General features: G+C 48.7%; 2 protein-coding genes across 11 annotated transcripts in view; one reads left to right on the top strand and one right to left on the bottom strand.

Annotated features, from left to right (window-relative positions):
- The first annotated feature begins 268 nt into the window (after positions 1-268).
- On the top strand, positions 269-13,883 carry LIG3 (DNA ligase 3). 4 transcript variants are annotated; one of them, XM_015646724.2, is made up of 20 exons: positions 270-404; positions 680-1,233; positions 1,706-1,822; positions 2,643-2,840; positions 3,215-3,366; positions 4,244-4,410; positions 5,050-5,127; positions 5,231-5,399; positions 6,115-6,270; positions 6,691-6,822; positions 7,577-7,656; positions 8,054-8,141; positions 8,973-9,050; positions 9,289-9,412; positions 9,715-9,857; positions 10,609-10,683; positions 11,249-11,395; positions 12,377-12,551; positions 13,204-13,295; positions 13,416-13,883. In XM_015646724.2, the coding sequence occupies exons 2-20, from the start codon at positions 699-701 to the stop codon at positions 13,647-13,649; spliced, it is 2,940 nt and encodes a 979-aa protein (XP_015502210.1). In that variant the 5' UTR covers positions 270-404; positions 680-698; the 3' UTR covers positions 13,650-13,883. The 4 variants fall into 4 exon arrangements, with proteins under 4 accessions (XP_015502208.1, XP_015502210.1, XP_033374734.1 ...); XM_033518843.1 differs by having other exon boundaries at positions 271-404; positions 780-1,233; positions 13,413-13,883; XM_015646723.2 differs by having other exon boundaries at positions 271-404; positions 13,413-13,883.
- Positions 13,884-14,098: 215 nt separating this feature from the next.
- Positions 14,099-22,811, bottom strand: part of RFFL (ring finger and FYVE like domain containing E3 ubiquitin protein ligase) — a 28,999-nt gene continuing 20,286 nt past the window's right edge. For 5 of the 7 annotated variants that reach the window (XM_015646730.3, XM_015646732.3, XM_015646729.2 and 2 more), the window contains 5 exons: positions 20,271-20,675; positions 18,705-18,791; positions 18,195-18,402; positions 17,049-17,072; positions 14,099-16,503 (listed from right to left, as the gene is read on the bottom strand). In XM_015646730.3, coding sequence (XP_015502216.1) covers positions 16,322-16,503; positions 17,049-17,072; positions 18,195-18,402; positions 18,705-18,791; positions 20,271-20,675 — 906 coding nt within the window. In that variant the 3' untranslated portion in view covers positions 14,099-16,321. Of the gene's footprint in view, positions 16,504-17,048; positions 17,128-18,194; positions 18,403-18,704; positions 18,792-20,270; positions 20,676-22,811 lie in introns of all 7 variants that reach the window. The other 2 variants (XM_033518844.1, XM_033518845.1) reach the window with 2 other exon arrangements.

Below are 22,811 nucleotides of genomic sequence, written 5' to 3'. Positions count from 1 at the left end.
TCCCGGTGCCACCCTAGGGCACACACCTCATGGAGAGGGAACTCTCCGTTATCCCAGGGCGGGGACTCTCCCTCACCCAGGCTCGGTCCCTCCCTGGCCCCGGGCGCGGTCCCGGTGCCGCCCCAGCTGTGCCCGAGGCGGGAAACCGCTCCCGGCGCGTGCTGGGGGCGGAGCCAGACGGGCCGAAGGGGCGTGGCCTGCGCGCGCCTGCCCCGTGGCCGCCGTTCGGGCCGAAAGGGGCGGGGCCCCGTGAGGCGCCCGCGCGCGTGGCTCTACGGAAGCCGGGCAGGGACTCGCGTGTCCCGGCGGCGGCTGTAGGCGGCGGCCCCGGCCTGGGGGGCTAGGGGGGGTCCCGCGGGTCCGGACGGAGCGGGCGGCGAGATGGCGGCACCGTGAGGAGCTCGGTAAGCGGCGGAGGGGCGGCCTGGGGCCTGCGGCGGCGGCGGGAGCCGGTGGTTGGGCCGGGGCGAGCAGGGCGGGAAAGCGGCCTCGGGGAGAAGCCGGGGCGGGAGAGGGCCTGGGAGCGAGGAGGGGCTGTGAGGGGTCGGGCTGTGGGGCAGCGGAGCGGGGGCGATGGAGGCCGCCGCGGAGCGGGTGCCGGGCCGGGGGCTGAGGGCTGGGGCCGATGAGCGGGACCCGGCGGGCAGAGGGTGCTCAGTGTCCCGTGTGTCGCTCGCAGCACCCTCAGCACGGACTGGATGCCCACGGGCGGCAGGACGCTGTCACACGCTGCCCGCGCTCTCTGCAGGGGCACAGCGCTGTTCTGCCCTCGCCCACAGCTCCCCTTGCCCCGACCGTTCTCCTCCTCTGGCGGAGTCAGCCCCGGTTGTTGGTGCCCGCTGCTGCTCCCCCGTGTCTCCGGGCCATCCCCGAAGCAGCGCCGCGCTTTTCCCCTCTCCCTGCTCTTGGGCAGCTGGCTGCGCTCGGCCTGCGCGGCTGCGGAGGACATGGCAGAGCAGCGCTACTGTGTGGACTATGCCAAGCGGGGCACCGCGGGCTGCAAGAAGTGCAAGGAGAAGATCGTGAAGGGGATGGTGCGCATTGGGAAGATCGTTCCCAATCCTTTCACCGAGTCCGGAGGGGACATGAAGGAGTGGTACCACGTCAAGTGCATCTTTGAGAAGCTGGACAAAGCCCGGGCCACCACCAAGAAAATCGAAGACATCACAGACTTGGAGGGGTGGGAAGAGCTACAGGATGAGGAGAAGGAAACAATCAACAAGTACATCTCAGGTGAGGCATAAGGCAGTGCCAGGGTCACTTCTTACTTTCAAGTTATGCCAGAGGTTGTCACCCAGCTTTGCCTTTGCCATGAAATCCTCATGGATTTGTGTGGCTTAGGAACAAAGTGTGTGGTGCCTCCAGTCCCTGTCTCAGCCCTGTGGGAAAGGAAAGAAATGGTCCCTTCTATAGTGACACTCCTTGATTCATTTGTCACAAGTGATTGTGGACAAGGCCTAGGTGATTTAATTCATGGGCAAATAAAACCCATGAGGAAGCATCCGTTATTTTCCATTTCCACCTTTTTCTGTGATCTTTAATAAATTACATGTGTTTCTAACTTTTGTTATCTGAAAAACACCTGGGTTTTTTTCTTCTCCAGTTCCTGTTTCTTTTAAGGCTTTTTGCTTTGTAAGCTGCATTATATGGTGAGGGATGTATGAGATTATTCCTGATTGCCTTTTTGAACCTTTCTGCTTTCCAGAAGCCAATTCCAAGACTGGAGGTACCCCGAAGAAAAAGGTGATAGTGCAGGCAAAGCTCACTGCCACAGGACAACTGACCACAAAAGATCCACCAAAGAAATTCTCTGGATTCACTGGTAAGAATTAAGAAACTGATTCTGGGAAATCAGTTTCTTTTAATCTCAGCATCAAGAGGTGTTTCAGCTTGGTTCAGATCAGCAGGTTTTTATCTATAGATGATTTAGGGGGTTTTAATTCTGGTTTGTCAAAAGTTGTCAGTGCTTTCTTAGGCTGTCAGTCTTGAAAGAACATCTTGAAAGATGTTTGAATTTCCAGTTTTCCCAAGGAAACAAAGGTTCTGCTGTGACCCACATTGTCAGGCTGACTCCATCTCCCTGCATCCACTGGCTCATTCCAGTCAAATTTTCCCATGTGGAGCTCAAAATCTGGAGAAAACTGCTGAGGAATTCTCAGTTGTGTTTATGGAAAGGAAAACATGTCCTGAGGAGCAGCTGACAGTTCATCTGTGAGCTCTGACTGACCTGACACCCAGCTGGAGCTCCAGGCTGCCAAAGACATCACCTCCTCTAGGGGATTGGTGTTGGGAGGCAAAAGGGGATGGGGACATAATCCCCCATTTTTTATTTTGCCTGGGAAGCATCTTGCTCTGAAGGGCAAAAGCTTGTAAAGCAGAAAAAAGTAAAATTAATAGAGGCATCTGGAAAGAGAAATTAATTTTCACCATGGTTGGGATCACTATCATATTTTTCTGATAGAATTAAGACCTAGGAAGTTCTGGTGTAATTTGAAGAGTAAAAATAGTTGGAAGGTTTTTATAAAAGTCATGAATTTTAGCTCTGAAGCTTTTCCAGCACACTGGGATTGTTCCCAGGCAGAGGTAACTACAACATTTGCTCCGTGTTGTTAAAAAAGCAACTTGTGATGTGTTTGCTGCAGCCAAGCCAAAGAATTCAGAAGATGCCCCTGCAAACTCTGTCCACAAACCCAGCCTGTCTGCAGCCAGGTGTGATCCCAAGCACAAGGATTGCCTGCTGCGGGAATTCCGCAAGCTCTGTGCCATGGTGGCTGAGAAGCCAAGCTACAACGTGAAAACACAGATCATCCAGGACTTCCTCAGAAAGGGATCTGCAGGAGGTATGGCTCCACCTTGGAATTCTCAGCCCTTTCAGAATCAGCTTCAAAGTCTGATCTCAAAAAAGGTGAAATGAAAATCTGACCGTTGTGTGGTCCCAGCCTTGTGCTGTGGTGATTTCTGAACTGTGGAGGTAATCTTTGAAAAGTGAGCTCTTTAAATAGAAAATTCAGACAAAAATGTCTCACTCAGGTGTTGAAGGTGCCAAATTCAGTGCTGAGATCAGATTTAGAGGCAAATTATGGCTATTTCCCCTAAGAATTCCAAGCCCCAACTATGGGTTTAATCCCCAGGGTTATGCAAATGGACACAACCAACCAAAGCCTGGACATGAAAATGAATCCTCACAGTTATAATGTGCTGGTTTTTTTTCCAGATGGTTTTCATGGTGATGTATACCTGACCATTAAGATGCTGTTACCAGGTGTCATTAAAATAGTTTACAACTTGAATGATAAGCAGATTGTAAAGCTGTTCAGCAGGATTTTTAACTGCAACCAGGAAGAAATGGTCCGGGACCTGGAGCAGGTGAGTACAGACAGCAGCTCTCTTAATTTCTGCTGTTCAGCCCTTTGCTTATGGAAATTCTGTAATGGTTTAGGTTTTTTACTCCTTAGCTTGACTGTTAGAATGGGAGCTGGTGATTTATTTTGGTTTTCCTTGGCTTTAGCAGTTTTTATAGCATTTTCTGCCATCTGGAACCTGTAGAAAATCATGTTTGAGCAGAAAGCAGGATAAGAATTCACCTGGCAAAGCTTTAGAAAGCAAGACTAAAATTATCTAGGCGAGGTGGGCTGCATCTGTTTGTCTAAACTCCTTTGTCTGGCACATTCCTACAGAACTGATTTATATTACCCTTTCTGTACCATCACATATCAAAACTTGGGATTCAATTAACAGACCTGTCACTGGCAGCTGCAGTTGGTTGATACAATTAAGCTGCTACAATTGCAAGTGCTCAGTTGTGCACTGAGTGCCTGTGCACCCTCTGACTCACTGCCAGGTGCAGAAAAGGGGTGAATTAGATAATAAAGGTAATTCTTTCACCTCTGTTCATTGCCTTGCTGTGTACTGCCTTCTAGTGACATCACTAGCCTGTCCCACATCCTTGGATTTACAAGTGGATTCATCCTGAGGAAATAAAGGGTCTGTGCTGCTGCAGCAGTGAAAAATAGAGCCATGAGATGATGCTGGTACTCTTAATTACCTTTATTGGCAAATTAAACAGCTGAGCAGCTTTATGTGTCGTGGCAGCTTCCTTAAGTGTTTGATTCCATGCAATTCTTCATGCAATCCCAGAATCACTCCTGTCCTTTGTCCTCACTGGAACCATGCAGAATCCCCAGTGGCACCCCTGTTCTCTGGCCATGCCTCTCATCCACACTGGTTTTGTTTTTGGAGACAGGGAGATGTTTCCGAGACCATACGGATCTTCTTCGAGCAGAGCAAGACCTGTCCTCCAGCACCCAAGAGCCTCCTGACCATCCAGGAGGTCGATGAATTCCTCATCCAACTGTCCAAGCTCACCAAGGAGGATGACCAGCAGAGTGTCCTGCAGCAGATCAGCCGCAGGTGAGGGAAGGAATCAGCCTCTGAAGGTTTGCCCAAACCACTGGAGTGGTCCTCTACAAGCTGGAGTAGGTGAAAAATTAATCATGAGCCACCATTTGAACTTTATTAGCATCTGTTAGCTGCTGTTAGTGGTGTTATTGAGACACCTTGACAACAATGGAGAACATTTATGGCTCTTGTTCATACCAGAGAACTTCATCCCTGCCTCTCAGGACACTTCAGTCAAACAAGTGATTTGCAATAATCCTAATAATAACCCTAATGGTGTTTAGCTGTTAATGAAGTTGCTGTTCTTAAGTATGCTGGGAAAAGCCTTCAAGTAGTTTAGACAAAGATTCTTGGTCTGGCTCAGTTTGTGTTGATCTGAGGCTGAGGATCTTTCAGTCAGTTACTTTTGATTAATTAAGTAAATTTTAGAAGGTCCATCAACACTGAGGCAGAGTTAATGTTGGCATAAATATGCTGGAAAGCCTTTTGGCTATTTCCTTGTGTCTCTGAGGTGTCATTATTAACATGTCCTCAGTTTTGTTTAAACCCTCTGCAAAGGGAGGGCCTTTTTTAAAGAGACCTGGCTGAGTTTCATCTTTCCAGCTGCACAGCTTTTCAGTTCACACCTTTGCTGAATCTTCTCTTCTTCAGGTGTACGGGCAATGACCTGAAGTGCATCATCAGGCTAATTAAACATGACTTGAAAATGAATGCTGGAGCAAAGCACGTGTAAGTGACACGAACCCAGAAATGCTCATTCCATTTCCTGGGGCAGCAGAAGCAGCAGCAGCCCTGAGGCTGATCAATGTCCCCCTGTCTCCACGCGTTGCAGGTTGGACGCTCTGGATCCCAACGCCTACGAGGCGTTCAAGGCCTCGCGGAACCTGCAGGACGTGGTGGAGCGGGTGCTGCAGAACCAGCAGGAGTCTGAGAAGGTGCCAGGGCTGAAGAGGACCCTGAGCGTGCAGGCCTCACTCATGACCCCAGTGCAGCCCATGCTGGTAGGTTGGGTCCCTTCCTGGCAGCCAGACACGGAGCAGAGACCCCCAGCTGGAAGGGTCAGGAGCCAGGGCAGTGCCTGTGCAGGGCTCAGTGCAGTTTAACCCCCAGCTGGGGGGTCAGGAGCCAGGGCAGTGCCTGTGCAGGAGCCAGGGCAGTTTAACCCCCAGCTGGGGGGTCAGGAGCCAGGGCAGTGCCTGTGCAGGGTTCAGTGCAGTTTAATTCCAGTTTAGAAAGCATCTCCCTCCACCAGGCCAAGTGTTCAATACACTCAGTACCTGCACCTTGAGTGCCACTGCCAAGCTAAAACCTTGCCTTGTTCTTAGTCTTGCTCTCAGTCTTTTGTATTTGTTTGCTGTCACTGCAGAAGTTGATTCTTTGTCTGGAAATAGTGTAAGCTTTCCAGTGGATTAGAGATTCAAATAAGCCTGTGTGAACAAAGCAGAGTTAAATATTTACTTCTGGGCTGAGAACACTCTTGCAGAAGGCACAGTGCACATTTTAAAGCATTTGGAGGGGATAAGCACTGAAAAGCTGTAATTATCTGGGCATATGCAGATGATTCCAAGTGAATAATTAAGGAAAACGTGGACTTGCTAACAGAGGTTCTGTACAAAAATCTCTACAGGGGAATTCACTGTAGCTCATTCATGAACTTAGGTAAGAGTAGCTTTATTTTCCACGTGTCTCCTGAGCGTTTGCCCCTGTCTCCCCCAGGCTGAGGCCTGCAAGTCCATCGAGTACGCCATGAAGAAGTGTCCCAACGGGATGTACGCCGAGATCAAGTACGACGGCGAGCGCGTGCAGGTGCACAAGAACGGGGATCACTTCAGCTACTTCAGCAGGAGCCTCAAACCTGTGCTCCCCCACAAAGTAAGCACCTGAGCACTGCCCCTCGTGCCAGCTCCTCCACTGCATTCCCAACAGTTTCCTTCTACAGGCAAGGAGGATTCCTTCTCTTGCAGACTTATTCATAATTTATAGTGTAGACTGTGGGAAAGCAACACTTAAAACTGTAATCATTTAATTCTGGTGCACATTAAGAGCTTGAAATTAAATTTCATCTGTCGGCTGTAGAATCCTCTCTATGCACTGCATTTTGGGAGCCTTGGTTGAGTGACTTGGTTCTGTTTCTTAAAGCCTCATTTTTCTGTTTGTAGACTGCTGTGGGTACCATACAAGTGCAGATGTGCCACATGTGCCTCATATACTTGTGGAGAAAACACCTGCTTTGGAATGAATCCCACTCTTCAGTTATTTTTCTTTTTTTCTTTTTTTTTTCCTTTTCCCAAGGTAGCCCATTTTAAGGATTTCATCCCCCAGGCTTTCCCTGGTGGGCAAAGTATGATCCTGGATTCAGAAGTTCTCCTGATTGACAATAAAACTGGCAAGCCACTTCCTTTTGGGACTCTTGGTGTGCACAAGGTAAAAAAAAAAATTAATAAAACTGTTTTTTCATGTTTGGTGGCTGTTAGTCTGCTGACTTGAACAATCTGTTATCACAGGATAATTTCAGAGCCCTGGTGCTTGTTAGAGCATCTGGGGAAAAAAAAAATAAGATTATTGAGAAGCTGATATGGAAAAGCTACTGCTCTAATACATTAGATTTGATATTAGCTTGATCACTGCCAGGACTCATCTCCAAGATATTAATATTAAAATACTACTTTTAAATTAATATTACAATAATATTTAAAAAATCTTGGGAAAATCTTGCAATTGTGTTGTTGTTTCTCATGGCTTGAGTAATGTATGGCAGCCTGGATGCAGTGATTATTCCATGTAAGTGTTATGTAGTGCATGTGTCTAGACTGAATGGGGGTGAGGAAGAGGACAGGAAAATGAAAATTAAACTATAAGTGCTTAAGTTAAAAAGTAGCCATTAATCTGCTGTCTGTAGAAATGTGGTGGGATTTTTGCAGCAGTAGTGACAGATGTTGTATTGCCCTGAGCCATTAATATTTTTAGCATTATTTCCCATTCCTAGGAAATGAACATTTTTTATCTTCTTAGCTTGTGCTTGGACACATTCAGTGTAAATCTTAATTCTCAGAATGCTTCTTTTAGAAGAGGCATAAGCTTATCATAACTAAAATATTACAGAGATAAAAATCCTTCCTTTTATTGCTTTGCTAAAACTGTTTGCTGTGACTGCAGAATTCTATTAATTGTATTTCAGAAAGCTGCTTTCCAGGATGCCAACGTTTGCCTGTTTGTGTTTGACTGCATCTACTTCAATGACATCAGCCTGATGGACAGGTGAGAGTGGCTGGGCTGGTTTCCCAGGATGAACTGGCTGGAAAACCCCACTGATGGACACAGACCAGTTCTCCTGGGCTCTCAGACTGGTCTCACACTGGGAAACCAGGGCAGTGTGGGAGGGACCTTGCTGTGCCAAGGAGTTTCCCTCTGGAGCTCCTCTTGCTCTCCAAAATATTGGGATTCAGGATTACTGGGGAATCTCAGCTGCTCATCTTACATCCTCTAAGCACACTGTTAACATTGGAATTTCCATTTATCACTTTCTGGAGGAACATAAGAACTAGTTGTCCTCTCTGGAACTCTCTAGGATGAATAATTTAATTACTCTAACAGCTTTTTTCAATGTTCCTGTTGGGATTGCTGCTTGTCCCTCATTCCCCATGCCCTGCTCTAGGCCCCTGTGTGAACGGCGCAAGTTCCTGCACGACAACATGGTGGAGATCCCCAACAGGATCCTGTTCTCAGAGATGAAACACGTCACAGTGAGTCCAGTGTGCCCTTACAACCCCAACCCTGCTCCTCCAGCACCTGGCTTTGTGATTACCTCTGCAAATTCACCCTGGCAAAATGGTTCTCCTTCTGCTCTGTGTACAGGACTTCTTGAGCCAACGTTGTATTCCCGTCTTTTCCTGGCCCCAACCCCTTCAGTGTAATCTTAACTTGCACACCTCAGGTTTTCTGGCTTGTTAATGATTTTGTAGCCATTGTCACTGTGATCCTGCTAGGAGGAGTTAAATGCTGTTGTTAGGCTGTGCTGAGCTGTGACTGCAGTGTGGTTGAAGGCAGCCAGACTTCCCAAACTGGCAGCCCTGAGACATCCTGGCTGCTACAGCCTGCACTTAGGCAGCAGAATGCTGGGCTTTTGATTATGCACAAGCCTGATGTCCCCTTATTTTCCCCATTGCTGGTGATTTCTGTGGCTCCTTGGCTTTGGTGGAGAATGTTTGGACATTTTGGGCAGAAAGGAGGTTCAGAGGTCCCAAGGCAGTTGGCTGGAGCAGGAAGCAGGCACTGCTGGCTGAGCAAATCTGATATGGGACGTACTGGGACACAGTCAGTGGGGCAGCCACATCTCTGTACTTTTTAACCAGACAGACCTTCTGTTCTGGAGACTTAATCCCTGCTTGGTCACTGGATGTGCAGCAAGGAGAAAATGTACAGGATTCTCCTTGGAAAAGTATTATGAAATATTAAGAAAAAGTATTCCCTCTGCAGGTGCTTTGGGTTTAGTGCACCACTGCTCCAAACAAAAAGCCTCAAGACCTCATCCCTTTTCCCAGTCCTGAGCTAACCATGATCTGTCTCCTTTGCAGAAAGCTTCAGATCTGGCAGACATGATCACCCGAGTCATCCGGGAGGGGCTGGAAGGGCTGGTGCTGAAGGATTTAAAGGCAAGTTCCCATTCACTCTGTGCTGGTGTAAGCTGGGAATTGGGGAATGGCAACAGACAGAGTCAGCTCTGAGGCAGAATCACACACTGAACATTCTAGAAACATCTCTGGATTCCTCTCAATGCTGACATCCAGTCCAAGCTGCTCCTCCTGCTGTGCTGGGTAAAGGCCAGGGCTGTGTGAGGAGCTGCTGCCTTCAGGGGATGTCTCTGAGGGGGCTCTGCCTTCCTTTGCACAGGGAAATTACGAACCAGGGAAACGCCACTGGCTGAAGGTGAAGAAGGATTATCTCAACGAGGGGGCAATGGCTGACACTGCTGACCTGGTGGTGCTGGGGGCTTTCTATGGACAGGGCAGTAAAGGTAGGAGTTAAGTCAGAGATCTGTCTGTTCAAGGAGCTCCCAAGGTTTTCCTGTTTCTGGGCTCAGTGATGGAGCAGTGATGCTGCAGCCCATCACGTCCTTGCTGTGGGTTTGCTGTGGGTTGGTTGGCACAGCAGAGCTGGAGGTGTTGGCTGAGCTGTTGCACAGTGCAGGGGCTCTGTTCAGCTCTGCAACCATCACAAGCCCACGCCCCTCTGACTCCCAGAGATGGAAAAGGGTTTTGGCTCAGAAAAGCTGTGGCTTGTGCTGTGGAAGGTGTGAGCCCTGCTGTCCCTGTGCAGGTGGCATGATGTCCATCTTCCTCATGGGCTGCTACGACCCCAAGAGTGAGAAGTGGTGCACGGTGACCAAGTGCTCCGGTGGCCACGATGACGCCACGCTGGCACGTCTGCAGACAGAGCTGGACATGGTGAAGATCAGCAAGGTGAGAAGGGGGAGCCAAGGGGTGCTCAGCAAAGGGCTCAGCTGCCCTTGAGGTGCTGCAGGGTGGAAGTGCCCTGCCAGCAATGAGTCAGAGTTAAAGCACATCAACCACTTGGCACAAGTGAGGTGTCGGAGCAGGCAGCTCCTGGAGGAGGCACCGCCTGAGATCTGTACCCAGACACTGAGTGGGAAGCCAGGCACCATCTGTTTCCTGCTAGGACAAAGTTTTGTTGGGAAGATCCCAAATTTTTATCTGGATTTTTGGGCACGTTGTGATTGGCAAAGGCAGTCACTAGATGGGGCTGTGGGAGGGAAGTGCTCGGTCAGACTCTGACCTGGTGGCTCCATAACCTGGGGTTGGAGTTAAGATTTCTGTGAGTGATTTATCTTGCTTTTCAAGACTCTTTATTTTTCCAGAGAGCTGAATTTTAATATTACCATGACATCCTGAAGGCCATTTGTATCAAGGTTGTAAAATCTTTTAAAAAATTGGGTAGTTTTACATGAATCACAATTGGAGCAACTGTTCTTGTTTCACACACAGAATGACAGGAATTGAGGGCTGTGTTTCAGGCAATATTTGTGATTTTTTTAGATGAGAGAAATGGCTGCAGATCAGTGCAAAGGCAATGTAAATCCTTGCATGCTGATCTACTTCTAGGTTGTGTTTCAGCAGCTTCTGTTGTAGAATTAAGTGAATTATGATGATAAGTATCGCACAGTGATCTTAATTTTGTGCTTTTAATTAATAGGATCCTAGTAAAATTCCAAGGTGGCTAAAAATTAACAAAATCTACTACCCAGACTTCATTGTCCCAGATCCAAAGGTAAGTGCTCTCATAATCATTTAACATTTCCCAGCCCTTGTTCTGCAGTCTTCTATAAATCCTTTAGAAGGACAACTTAGAAGTTGTCTCTGTTACAAAATGAATCTTCATACTTGGAATGGGAAATTAAGCACAAGTTTTTATCTCTCAATCTTGCAGGTGCATTTGAGGCTAAGAGCTTCATGAAGAAATCACACCTGCAGCAGTTTTGGGAAATATTCTTGTGCATTAAATCCCTTCCAGAAGTGAGCTTACTTTAAATTTGAGCTATGAGAAGTTTTAAAGGGTTGAAACACAACTGCAACCCAAAAGTTGCTGTTGTTGCAGGGAATGTGTCAGTATGCTCTGTATGCCTGAAGGAGAAGGTGTTACTTAGAAATTGGCATTTTGTGTCAGAGAAGGATTTCTGGCTCAGTAAAAAGTAGCTTTGTGTAATGAAGGCGAGCAGGAAGGTCAGTTTGTGTCTATGGAACTGAGCTGGGGTGGAGATGAGTGGGGGTGAGACACTTGGAGCTGTCTCCTGGGAGGACACAGGGATGTGACGTGGCTTTCTCGCTGTGTTTAGAAAGCCCCAGTGTGGGAGATCACCGGGGCTGAGTTCTCCAAGGCCGAGGCCCACACTGCGGACGGGATCTCCATCCGCTTCCCGCGCTGCACCCGCATCCGCGACGACAAGGACTGGCAGACAGCCACCAACCTGCAGCAGCTGAAGGTGGGTCAGCATGGGGGCAGCTTCTGGCACCAGTCTGTGCTTCACAGACAAATCACAGCGTGTGCTGAAGGCTGCCTGTGCTGGCACCTCCCGTTCTCCCTTGGTGCCAGGCCCAGGCTGGGTTGTTCCGCTGTGGAGGCTCAAGGTCCCCTGAGCTGTTGTGGTGGTGTGGCTGTCAGAGAAGTCTCTGCTGGAATTGGTTCCATCAGCTCTTGTGACAGGCTGAGGAATTGCCTCCCTCAGAGGTGACCCCAGAATCACAGAGTTAGGTCAGTTGGAAAAGACCTTTTGAGATCAAGTCCAGCCTGTGACCTAACACCTCCTCATCAACAGTGCCACCTCCAGGGACAGTGACTCCCCCAGCTCCTTGGGCAGACCTTTGTTCTCTCCAGGCTCACTCAGCTTCCCATCGGTTGCTGAGACTGGGACAGGCATTGGGAAGTGCCTGTGGGTGTCCTGGGGCACAGGGGCCACGTGGCACTGGCCAGGAGCCCGGGCTGCAGCCACCCCTCACCCTCCTGTGCTGAGGGGCAGGAGCCCAGCCCTGGCAGTGGGACAGCTGGGGCTGCTCTGCTCGGGGGAGTTGCTGCAGTTTGGGGCTGGCAGCAGCTGCCAGGGCTGCTTGTGGAGCAGGAGTGATGCAGCCCCCAGGGCCTGCCAGTGGGGAGGAGAGGGGAACAAACCCCTCTGCAGATGGGCCCTTCCCACAGGGAGCACTGGGCTCAGGCTCTGGTGAATCAGGCTCTGGCTCTGTAGCAGATGATGTGGATGTGGCTTTAGCTCCTCCCTGTGTGGCTTCCCTTAATGCCAGGAGAGGGTGGAATGCAGGGAGCTGGGACAGAGCTGGCAGGAAAATGACTGGAGAGGTGCAGGAGGAAAAAGCTTTTGGGCAAACACTTCAGGGGGGAGAAAACCAGAGCAGTGTCTGCATCCCAGCCCGTGTCAGTGTCAGACATGATCAGTGCTGTTTCTGCTGGGCAGGAGCTGTACCAGCTCTCCAAGGAGAAGGCTGATTTCAGTGTTACAGCTGGGGAGGAAGACGAGTCCACAGCTGGCAGCAGTGGAGAGAATGATGGGAATTCCAGGTCTTCCACACCTCACAGCAGTATTAAGAGCCCCCCAAGCAAGTCACCTGCAAAAGCCCAGAAGGCAGAAGGTAAGATGATGGGGCTTTCAGGAAGGAGCCTGGGGCTGTGTCCTCTGTGCTTGGGGCAGGCTGGCTCTGGATCCTTGCCTTCTATCAGAGGCTTGATGATCCCACTTTTCACATGGACCTCAGGGATAATGGGCAAAGCTGATCAGATCCTTGGTTTGGCCCAGTATGAATTGAGTAGCCACGGCTCTGAGGTGCCCTGGGATTGGGAAAAGGTGGATGGAAACAGCTCTGATGATGCTGTTCAGGTGTTCAGTGCTCCCCTTTCTGCAGGTCACAGCCTTTGCTTAGAGATTGTTGGCCATGAGCCAGCATTTAATTTGATTTGGATGGAATTTGTGTGTATAGAGGGACACGTGGCTGGAGGTGATTTCCAGGGGAATTGAGCTGGAAGATGGAGCAGATTGTGAGCAGTTTCACAGAGGACAGAGTGCTGACAGCATGGAGGGCAGCTGGGAGCAGCAGCCTGGGAATGGGGCAGGAGGCTGCCCCACACCATTTCCAGTAGAAAAACGTGTCTCACTAGTGGCAGCAATTCAGGGATTTCCAGACAGGGGAGGAAACTTCTCCCTTCTGCTCTTTACTCTCTCCCCCAACATTAACACACACCCAGCATCTCACAGAGCACATGCACAAGCCAAATTTTTGTTTCTAGAGAGCAAAGGAGTGATTGGATCCCCTCAGAAATGCGAGGAGAAACGAGGGGAGAAGAGAAAAGCATCCGAGATGGAGGACAATGGAAAAAAGGTACAGGGGGGGGCCAGGACAGCAGCACGGCAGGGCGGGGGAGGCCGAGGCAGTTGCTCTGTTCACTTCCATTCCAAGGAATGTTTTGCCCAAGCTCTGCTTCTCCTTCCCCCCCAGCAGCCACTGCTGGACATTTTCACGGGGGTGAGGCTCTACCTGGCGCCCTCCGTCAAGGACTTTGACCGAATCCGCCGCTATTTCATCGCCTTCGACGGGGACCTGGTGGAGGAGTTCGACACGGCCTCGGCCACCCACGTGATTGGGGACATTGATGACAACCCCGGGGCGCAGAGGGTGACTCCCAGGTGGATCTGGGAGTGCATCCGGAAGCGCAGGCTGGTGGCCCCGTGCTAGCAGAGCTGGGAACAGGGCCAGGGAGACTCCTCAGGAGTAGCTACAGGGATCCAGAGCAACCCTATGGAATGAATTAAAAAAGTTCTCTGAAGAAATGTCACTGCTGAATCCCCTTTTCCTGCCTGTACTGTAGACCACCGCCCTTATCCAGGTGCTGCTTTAGGCTCCTTGGGTTTTTAAAGTTTGGGTATTTTTATAGATAAAGAAATAAAACCGAAGCAGCTTCTCCTTTGCTGTCAGGACTCACTTTCCAAAGGTTCTTCTCTTCCTGTTCAGGAAAATGGACCAGCAGCCCATGGGACTCTTGGCTGTGGTGCAGAGGTCATTTGTGTTGTCAGGTAATCTTTTTCCACCTCTTCTATACCCCCCAGCATCTGGGATCCCAATTTCTGGCTGAGGTCCAGCAGTAGCTGTAGGATCTTTGCTTGTAACAGAGTCAGAAACAAAGCTAACTAAATCACATTTCAGCTTTATTATAAAATTATAAACCAAACTTCTGTACCAAAACTAGTAAGTTTAACTGTCATAGTACCAGAGGATTTAATAGTGAATAACATGCCCTTTCAAGTAGAGTATTAACTTTTAAAATCTTTAAACAGTGTACATAAAGCACATAAATATTTCCATTTACTTTATTAGTTCAGAACATTATATTCCTTTGGATCATTAATCAGTTTCCTCCAGGTTTTGATTTTCCTTTAAAAAACAACTCACTCATATCCATAAGTAGAGAAGCCATTTTTACAAGGGTAACAAGAAGAGTCCTCCCTTCACAAAGCACATTTTGGAGTCACAGGGTGGCTGGATCTTCTCATCCCTAAAATTACAGGCATTGATCTGCAGCTTGATTTATCTGCTGTAGGAAATAAGCCTACCCTCAACAAGGAAAAGTACATCTATCCATAGGGGACTCATCTTCTTCTTGCTAAATTCCCCCAGCCCTGAGTTTATTGAAAAATATAATAACATGAATTTTCACAGTGTATTTCCTAAATGAGGCTGTTCAGCACTTTGTGTATTTCCTGCAGCTCCTCGAGGTCCCTGTGCCCTCTCCAGAGCAGAGTCACTTCTTACCTGCCCTTTTTGCTGTGATGCACTGACTCAGTTCTTGTGCTGGATCTGCTAAACCTTAAGTCAAAGATTAAAGAACAGCCTGACCTTTCACAGAGCAGAACTCAGAATGCTGAGTTCAGGGAGCTGCAGTTTTGTGGAGTTTTGAGACCCCTGAGTGATGAGTCCATGGATTTCTCATCTCAGGCTGTTTTGGCTGCAGCTCCCAGAGCCAAGACCCTGCGCTCCTGCAGCTGAGCTGCTGCTCCTGGAACTGCTCAGAACACACGAGGGCAATGTGCTGCTGCCATGATTCCACTGCACAGGAGCTCTGGTGCTGCCCCTGCAGCTGCACTTCAGTGCCCCAGGAGCACTGAGGGGACTCCTGCAGCTCCTCTCTGGCTTTGTCATCCCCTGTGCCCAGAGCAGCCAGGAAAGCTGCCCTGCAGTGAGGGCACAGTGCCCTGCAGTGAGGGCACAGTGCCCTGCTGGTGGACACTGAGGGCAGCAGGATGCTGGAGCTTGGCTGTGGAGCAGAACCAGTTACAGTCAGCTCCTGCAACAACTGCCAGACTCCTCCAGCCAGTCTCTTCCAGCTGAACACACGGCCCAGGAGAGCTGTCAGGGATCAGGCCACAGCCTCTCTCCCCACCCTCACCAGCAGAAAGGACAAAATTGCTGTTGGTAAGCAGTGGAAGGTAACAACTGTAGACCTGGGCCCTGGGAGAAGCTGACTGGCAGTGGAGATTGCTCATGGATCCACTGGAGACAAATGATTCCCTTCTAGAAAAAGAAAAAGTCACCTGTACTTAAATATGATTGTGTAGCAGTGGAGTCCTCAGGACTCTGCAGCTCTCTGGTTTCCCCAGTAAACCCTGGGGAATACTCAAACCTTGGGTTAGTAACTCCCTCAGCAAGGGCAGCTCAGTTTGAGCCCCAGCTCTGGCACATGCTGTGAAGTCAAAGTCGACAAAATCAAACCAGAAACGTCCCTCTGGCACAGAAACAAAAATCCAGCACACAGGGCAAGGCTGAGCCTTCCCAGCCTCCCTCCCCAACAGTTTGCAATAATACAAAGATAACCTTGATATAAAATTACACATTTTTCCACAACTGCACTAGGCTAGAATTAGGGAAAGCAGGGACGGGCTGCCTGTCCTGCAAGCATAACAATTTTACATTAAATTAAAATTAACGAGCACAGTGACATTTTAATCTTTGAAAATCAAGTTGTTGCTGAGCATAGCCTGAGCAGCAAAACAAAGGACACTTTTTGAGACCCCAGTTCACTTTTATTATTCAGAGGAAAATACAAAGCCTCTGGAGCCGATCTTCCTGGTGGAAAAGCTGGGCATCCTTGTGTCCTCAAATGATCCTAGGATGGAGGTGGTTAATGATTGCTGGCAATGAGCTCCATCGAGTCCAGGCACTGTGGTGTAAAGCACGACGGCGGGATGAGCAGTGGGGCATGGCTTGAGCAGAGCACTTTTCCCCAGGCCTCCTCCTTCCCTCCCTTGCAGCGGGGTCTGTGCTAATCTCCAGGGTAACTACTGGCAGGGATGTTGGCCCTTTCCCAAGAGCACTGAGGCTTTAAGGCACAGCACCCTGAGCCAGAGGCACCTTTAGGTCCTGAAGACGTGCACGGCCCTGATCACGTACTGGCGGCAGATGGGGCACTCGCTCATGCGCTTCCCACACTTGGTGCACGTCACCATGTGCCCGCACTCCAGCAGCACACAGTCGGTGGGAGCATCCATGCAGATCCTGCACAGGTTGTCCTCGCTGCTGGGGGGCCCAGCACCGCCTGAGGGGACAGGAGAGCACGGGGGGGTCAGACAAAGGGAGGTGGGGTGGGTTTGTGCAATCCCCGCTGGCTCTGCTGAAGGGATTCCCTCAGGGACAAGGTCTGCAGAGGAATTCCCCTTGTGGCTGCTCCATCAGCTGGCAAGGAGCACAAGTTTTAGCTTTTACACTAATTATTCCATGTCTATTATTCTAATTTCTGTGAGATGGAAACAAATACCACTGAGATTCTCAGTGATGAGGCAAATGAAGCAACATGAGTCTCTCTTCCCAAGTAACGGCACAAGAGGAAATGACCTCAAGTTATGCCAGGGAGGTTTAGGTAGAAATTTTTCCTGATATCCATTTTCAAAAGGGTTGTCAAGCTCTGGAACAAGCTGCTCAGGGCAGTGGTGGCATAAACAACCCTGGGGAGGGTTAAAAGCCATGTGGATGTGGATGTGGCATTTGGGGACATGGCTTAGGGTTGGCCTTGGCAGTGCTGGTTGGACTGGATCTTGGAGGGCTTTTCCCAATAAACAACTCCATGATTAAGGATTCACTCACCAGTTTGATCGTCAGTGTCCAAAACTGCAACAGAAGAAGAGAAGGATTTGGTAAGAATTACCAGGCAGGGGCTGAAAACCTTGAAGGAGTTGTTAAATCAAACCTTCTTTTTGCTGATCAGCATGGGAGGCTCAGGCTGGGCTCTGATCAGCACAGCTTCAACAACTGACAAGAAACTTTCTCCTGCACTGAGCTTACAGAACAGTTAAAGCTTCCCAGAGATAAGGGATCCAAAGGGATGTCTCAGGTTTTAAGACAGCCTTGGAATGTGTGCAGTTTGGTTTCCCAGTGCTGTACCTGCAGCAGCCCCTTGTGCTGCTGTTACACAATCACCAAGTGACTGAACACAGACACACAGTGAGTGAAAGAAAAAGACAAATTGCATCAAAAGCACAAGATAATGAAAGAATATAACCCCAAAGCTGCTGCCTTAAATCTTGGATCATCCATATCAGGTGATCACCACAAAGCCTAGAGAGACAGGTTTAAGAAAACCACACTACTTTGGACAGCACTGAGAAACAAATGTATGAAATCAAAGTGTTAAAGTTTCTCTTGTAAGTAATTTACAAATATGTGTATTTGTAAATAATACACGTATATTTTTTAAGAAATGCCCTTGTAGTGCAGACTGGCAGCTGGAGAATCAAGCCAGATATATTCTCTATGCACCTGTGTCCCCTCCCAGCCACCTGTGCAGCAGGAACACTGGTGGTGAGAGTGAAACCCAGCTACCCCCAGCTGGGCAGCCCTGGAACCACTGCTCTGAGCACATGGCCCAGTCTCCCAGCTGCTCATGGCTGGCATTTCCCTGCTGGAGCCCAGAGATAAGAGCTCAGCATATCCAGTCGTGTCCAGCCAGCCACCAGCTGCTGTGAGGGTGAGGCAGTGCCCAGTGGGATCCATCAGGGCACACACAACACCAAGGGTGAAGGATGCACAGCCCTTGTGCTGCTGCAGGCTCCCAGAACTCTCCCCAAACAAGGAGTGGGGAGCAGAGCTCTGCTCCTTTCACTCTGTACAGAACTCTCTCCTTCTCCTCGCTTTGCTGCACCAGAAATGCAAATGTAAATACTATTTTCTTCTACAGCTGTCCATAAAATGGCTAAACCTGGAAAACAGGCACATGTTTGCTAAGTTTCTTACCTAGATGTTGAAGGTCCTTCTCTCTGTAGAGGCGAGTGACCCTCTCCAGCAGCTCCCACTTCTCACAGCAGCCTTTGTAGTTGACGAAGTTGCGGGCGAGGATTTCCTTCAGCTGCCGCACGGAGAGCGCGTTGATGTCCCCAATGCTCGTCAGGTCAGACAGGGACGCCTTCCTGCCCAGCACCAGGTTATCCTCAGAGTCACTAGACTGGGAGGGAGCAAAGAGGGAATCATTCTTGCCCTCACCACCTTGAACTAGGACTTCAAAGCACTTTGAGCATGTGCATTAGCAGGAATTCAGGTTTGGATGTACAGAGAAGTGGCTACTCCGAATTCATCTATCAGAAACACAAATCTTGAGATAGAACTAAATCATTTCTGCTGTGGTGTCCATAGCAGTGACACCATTTCTTTCTGCATGTGGAGGACAAGATGATGCCACACAAGAGGTTGATTTGGTTTGGGCAGTCTCAGTTACTGTTCACCTCTGGTAGCAAAGGACACACAAACCTGTGTCTCGTCCTCTGCTGCTGCTTCTTCTGCTGCATTCTCAGCTGCTGTTCCACAGGCTGGGCTCGGAGGCACGTGGCCATTGGCCTGGAAAAGGAAATAAAGCTTTCACCAGCTGTGGGTTTCTGGGGGAAAATCAACTCCAGGGCAGTGTCCCTACAGTCCCTGATCTCTGGAAAGACAGGGGCAGGATGAGGCACAAGCCAGGCACACTCACACAAAGTAACATTGCAAAAGCTGAACCTTTAAAGGCCCAAGTACAGAACTCCAGGTTGGATCGGGAGGAGACCAAATTTATGCACCAAATTTGTTGGGTGTGTATCTGCAGTCCTTCCCTGAGGGTCACTCTGTGCTGTGGTGTGATGGCAGAGCTCTCAGTGCAGAACCCTCCTCTAACACAGCTCAGATCTGCAGTCACCTGGCAAACACCTCCTCAGCTGGGGTCTGGAGAGGGCAAACAGGACACACCGAGTGAGGGAGCAGCAGCCACCCAGCTGGAGAAGAAAAGCTGGGCAGTTGCTGTGAACACTCAATCAAATGAGCAGTGTAATTTCAGCTGACTCACCCCCAGCAGCCACTCTTCCCTCTGGTTTCCTACTGACAAAGAGACTGTAATGTTACCATCCCACTTATCCAAGCGGGGACTTGTTAATATTTACAGAGCTCAAGAATAACAATCAGGATCAAAGAGCCTGAACTGCAGCAGGATGTCATGCAAGTCGAGACAAGAAGCTGAAATGTATCACGGGGCAGTGAGTGAAGACAGCAGAGCTGGTAAAAACTGGAAAACCAGGGAATGAAAATGCCTTTTAATGATTTGTAAAAAACATTTTCCCAGGAGAACTCTTCTTTTGAACCAGATATATCTGCTGAGGAAGCAGAAGGCACACACATTTTCACAGCTCTGGCCCACAGGGAACTGAATACACCCATTAACTTTGTAATAGGACAAGGAGCAGATGTCGAACACTGAGTAAACTTTCCTTAGCAGAGAGCAGAAAGACAAACAAAGCAAGGTCAATAAAAAATAATTAAGCTCAAATGCCCCTGCCAAGGTTCATCAGAACTGCAGGTTCATCATAAACCAAGACTTGACAACAGATTCAGGGTTTGCCTTCTATTGATCTGAGTGCAGGAGACACCAAAAACCTCACCCACCCCCCATCACCTCTGATCAGCTCCAGCTCCAAAACTGCTTTAGACTGTGCTTGTTATCTGGCACAGGAATTAAAGAACAGTATCAACTATTTAATTACCCCTACAAACATATGTCAGGAGCCATCAGCAAGCACCAAAGGAAGCAGCCACAGGAGCATAGTGTAACAATGGAAGTGTGGACCAGAGCATCAGAAGAAACACATCCCAGAGCAGTGATAATGTTCTGACAGTGAATGCTCGATATATTCAGCACTGCCCACCAAATTCAATTCCATAATGAAGGGCACACTGAATTAGTGACAGCAAGTCACAGCTTTACACAGCAAAACCACATGCAACAGCCTAGTGGTAAATCCATAGATGGAGATGAATGAGTTTGCAAAAGATGGTTCTGGTCAGAGACTGTACCTGTTGGTGTTCCTGAGCTTCTGAACTTGAGATGGGATCTGCAGACACTGAGGACTCATCGTGTGAGGTAGGAGAGGCCAGGCTGGTTGGGGGGTGACTCACAAAGTCTTGCTGTCCACGAGCACTGGTATTAAATGTGTTTGTTCTTATCTGATCTTCCTGGGTAATTGGAGGCTGCTGGCCAAGGATCAGGAATACCAGGTCCTCCTTTTCACGACAGAACTCTGTGGAGATCTCATGGAGTGCCAAGTAATCTCTCAGATCCTTCACCTTCATCTTGATCAGCTCCTCCCGCTGAAAAGCCGTGGCTCGGAAGCGCTGGCAGAGGTGGCAGAGCAGGGGCCCACCCTCGGGCTGGTTTGAGCAGGATGTGCAAAAGTTCTTCTTACAGTCCAAGCAGATGTGCTGGGAAAGAGAGGGGAAGGAATGAGAGCCAGCCCGTGCCCCGTGCCAGCAGCACATGGCAGCCACGGGCAGCGCTTCCCTCCTGGCCAGAGCCAAAGGGAGCAGCAGCAGCTGCTCTCAAAACACATCAAAACCTTCCAATCCATGCAGAAGTGCCAGGTGTGCTGGTATGTTCCCATGTTCAAGGGATTACCATGTTCTTAGAAGAGAAAAAGGAGTGATCTCTGAGCAATCAGCAGGTTTCTCACCTCTCAGAGAAGCCCCATTCCCTCTCCATTTACCCACAAAGAAATGGGATATCCTTACAAGATTCCCACACATGACAGGAATTTTCTGCACCTGCTCATGCAGTTTAAGCCAGAGGAAATCAGGAGATTGAAGCAGCAGACTTGTAAATGAATTCCAGCTAGTTTGGCATATTGTTCTGTGCATTAAGAAGCTCCAGCATTGAAGGGAACTACTTAAAAACATTTTTTTCTTTCATAAATACCTGCTATGAATGATGTTCCTCCCTCTTTTTTTTTCCCTCCAATTAGCTGCAATCACAGAATGAATCTTTGCTTCACCATAAGAGGGACAGGGAACAGCAAGGTCTCACAGACATCAAAGAATCTGACATTTATTTATACAAAAATAGCTTATTTTGAAAAGAATATGCACACTTTATACCAGATAGTGCTAGACAGAAAGTGTTGGAAGTTTTGGAAATATTATGCCCCAGTCAAAAACGTTACAGATTGAATTCCATTGTTAAATGTTTGTTTTTGATACTGTTCTGATTTGTCAACTCAGGGCTTGATTTTCAGAAGTTCCAAGCACTCACAGTCCATGTTGACTTCTGCAGAAACTTGACTGTTCAACCCTTTGGAAAGGCAAATTCTACATTTTCCAATAGGAATAGCAGCAGAACAGCCACATTACGTGCCTGTGAAAAAGTCCTGAGGGAAAAAAGAAGTGGTTTCAGTGCTGGTTAAAAATGCTAATTCACCATCTCAGAGAAGCCAAGCACCTCTGTGAAATCCTGACATCCTGATCCTTCAGAGCTGTGCAAGGAAAAACACACAGGTGGAGTTGGAGAAGTAATAAAAATACAAACTCAAAGGCAAAACACTGGTTTAGGAACTGCTCTAGTGATTGAAGAACATCTCTAACTTCCCAGCAGGAAGAAAGCAGATGTTGCTCGTGTTTTATAGGGTGTAAATACACCAATTGCTTACCTGAAACCCTCCCTGCTCCCCAGCTAACACCTCCAGGCCTCTCCTTTAGAGCCTGTACTACACTCACAGTGACACTGGAAAGAATCCCAATTTCCTGCTCAAGCAATTTAAGACATGAAAATTTCTACCACAAAGAGAAATTCTTGAAACCTCATCTCAAAACTGCTGTTTGGGGGCCTGCCAAGGAAAAGTGACTTTCACCAATCACAAAGCAAGGCAGGAAGGGCAATTTCCACAGAACATCCAGTTTGGAGGAGATTTCCTTAACTTCATCACCATAAAAAAAATTAATATGTAATTGACTTTTTGTGACCCTGTGATTGCAGGAGCAATCCTGTTCCTTGGGGAATTTTCAGGGCAGAGACAGGAACTGATGGCTGTGTGTGCTTAGAGCAGGGAAACAAAACAAATCCACAAAGGCAGAGAAGTGGAAAACAACCCTGTTTGTAACACTTGCCCTCCTCTGAATCCCCCATCTCTGACATGGGAGCAATCAGAAGAATTGAGATTTAAAAACCCAGACTGCCAAACTGGCTCCAGAGGGAAGCCCTGTACTGCCAAGGACCTTCCACCAGAAAACCCCTACTTGAGCATCCCATCGTGAGGTATCACACAGCAAACACAACACAAGGGCTGTTCTAGCAAACACATTCTTGCAATTAACAGTAATCCTGCCTCAGTTATCAAAGGATACATTTGGGAAGTGAAAGTAAACCCAGGCATGTCTCTGACTTAGCAGCTCATCACTAGGATTTATCTTCAGAGAAAAACAGCCTCCTCAGCCTGTGTCTGAGCACCAAGTGTTTAAACGTGGATATTTTGGCTACATCTCAGCATCAAGCAGCTTTTACAGCTTCACTGAACTCTGTCTGAAAGGGCAGGGATTCAAGGCACTGATCTCTTCAGAAGGATCAGTTTC

Source organism: Parus major, chromosome 19, assembly GCF_001522545.3.
Source record: "Parus major isolate Abel chromosome 19, Parus_major1.1, whole genome shotgun sequence".
Taxonomy (NCBI): domain Eukaryota; kingdom Metazoa; phylum Chordata; class Aves; order Passeriformes; family Paridae; genus Parus; species Parus major.
The sequence above is the reverse complement of the archived record's forward strand: the minus strand, read 5'-3'. Positions and strand labels throughout refer to the sequence as shown.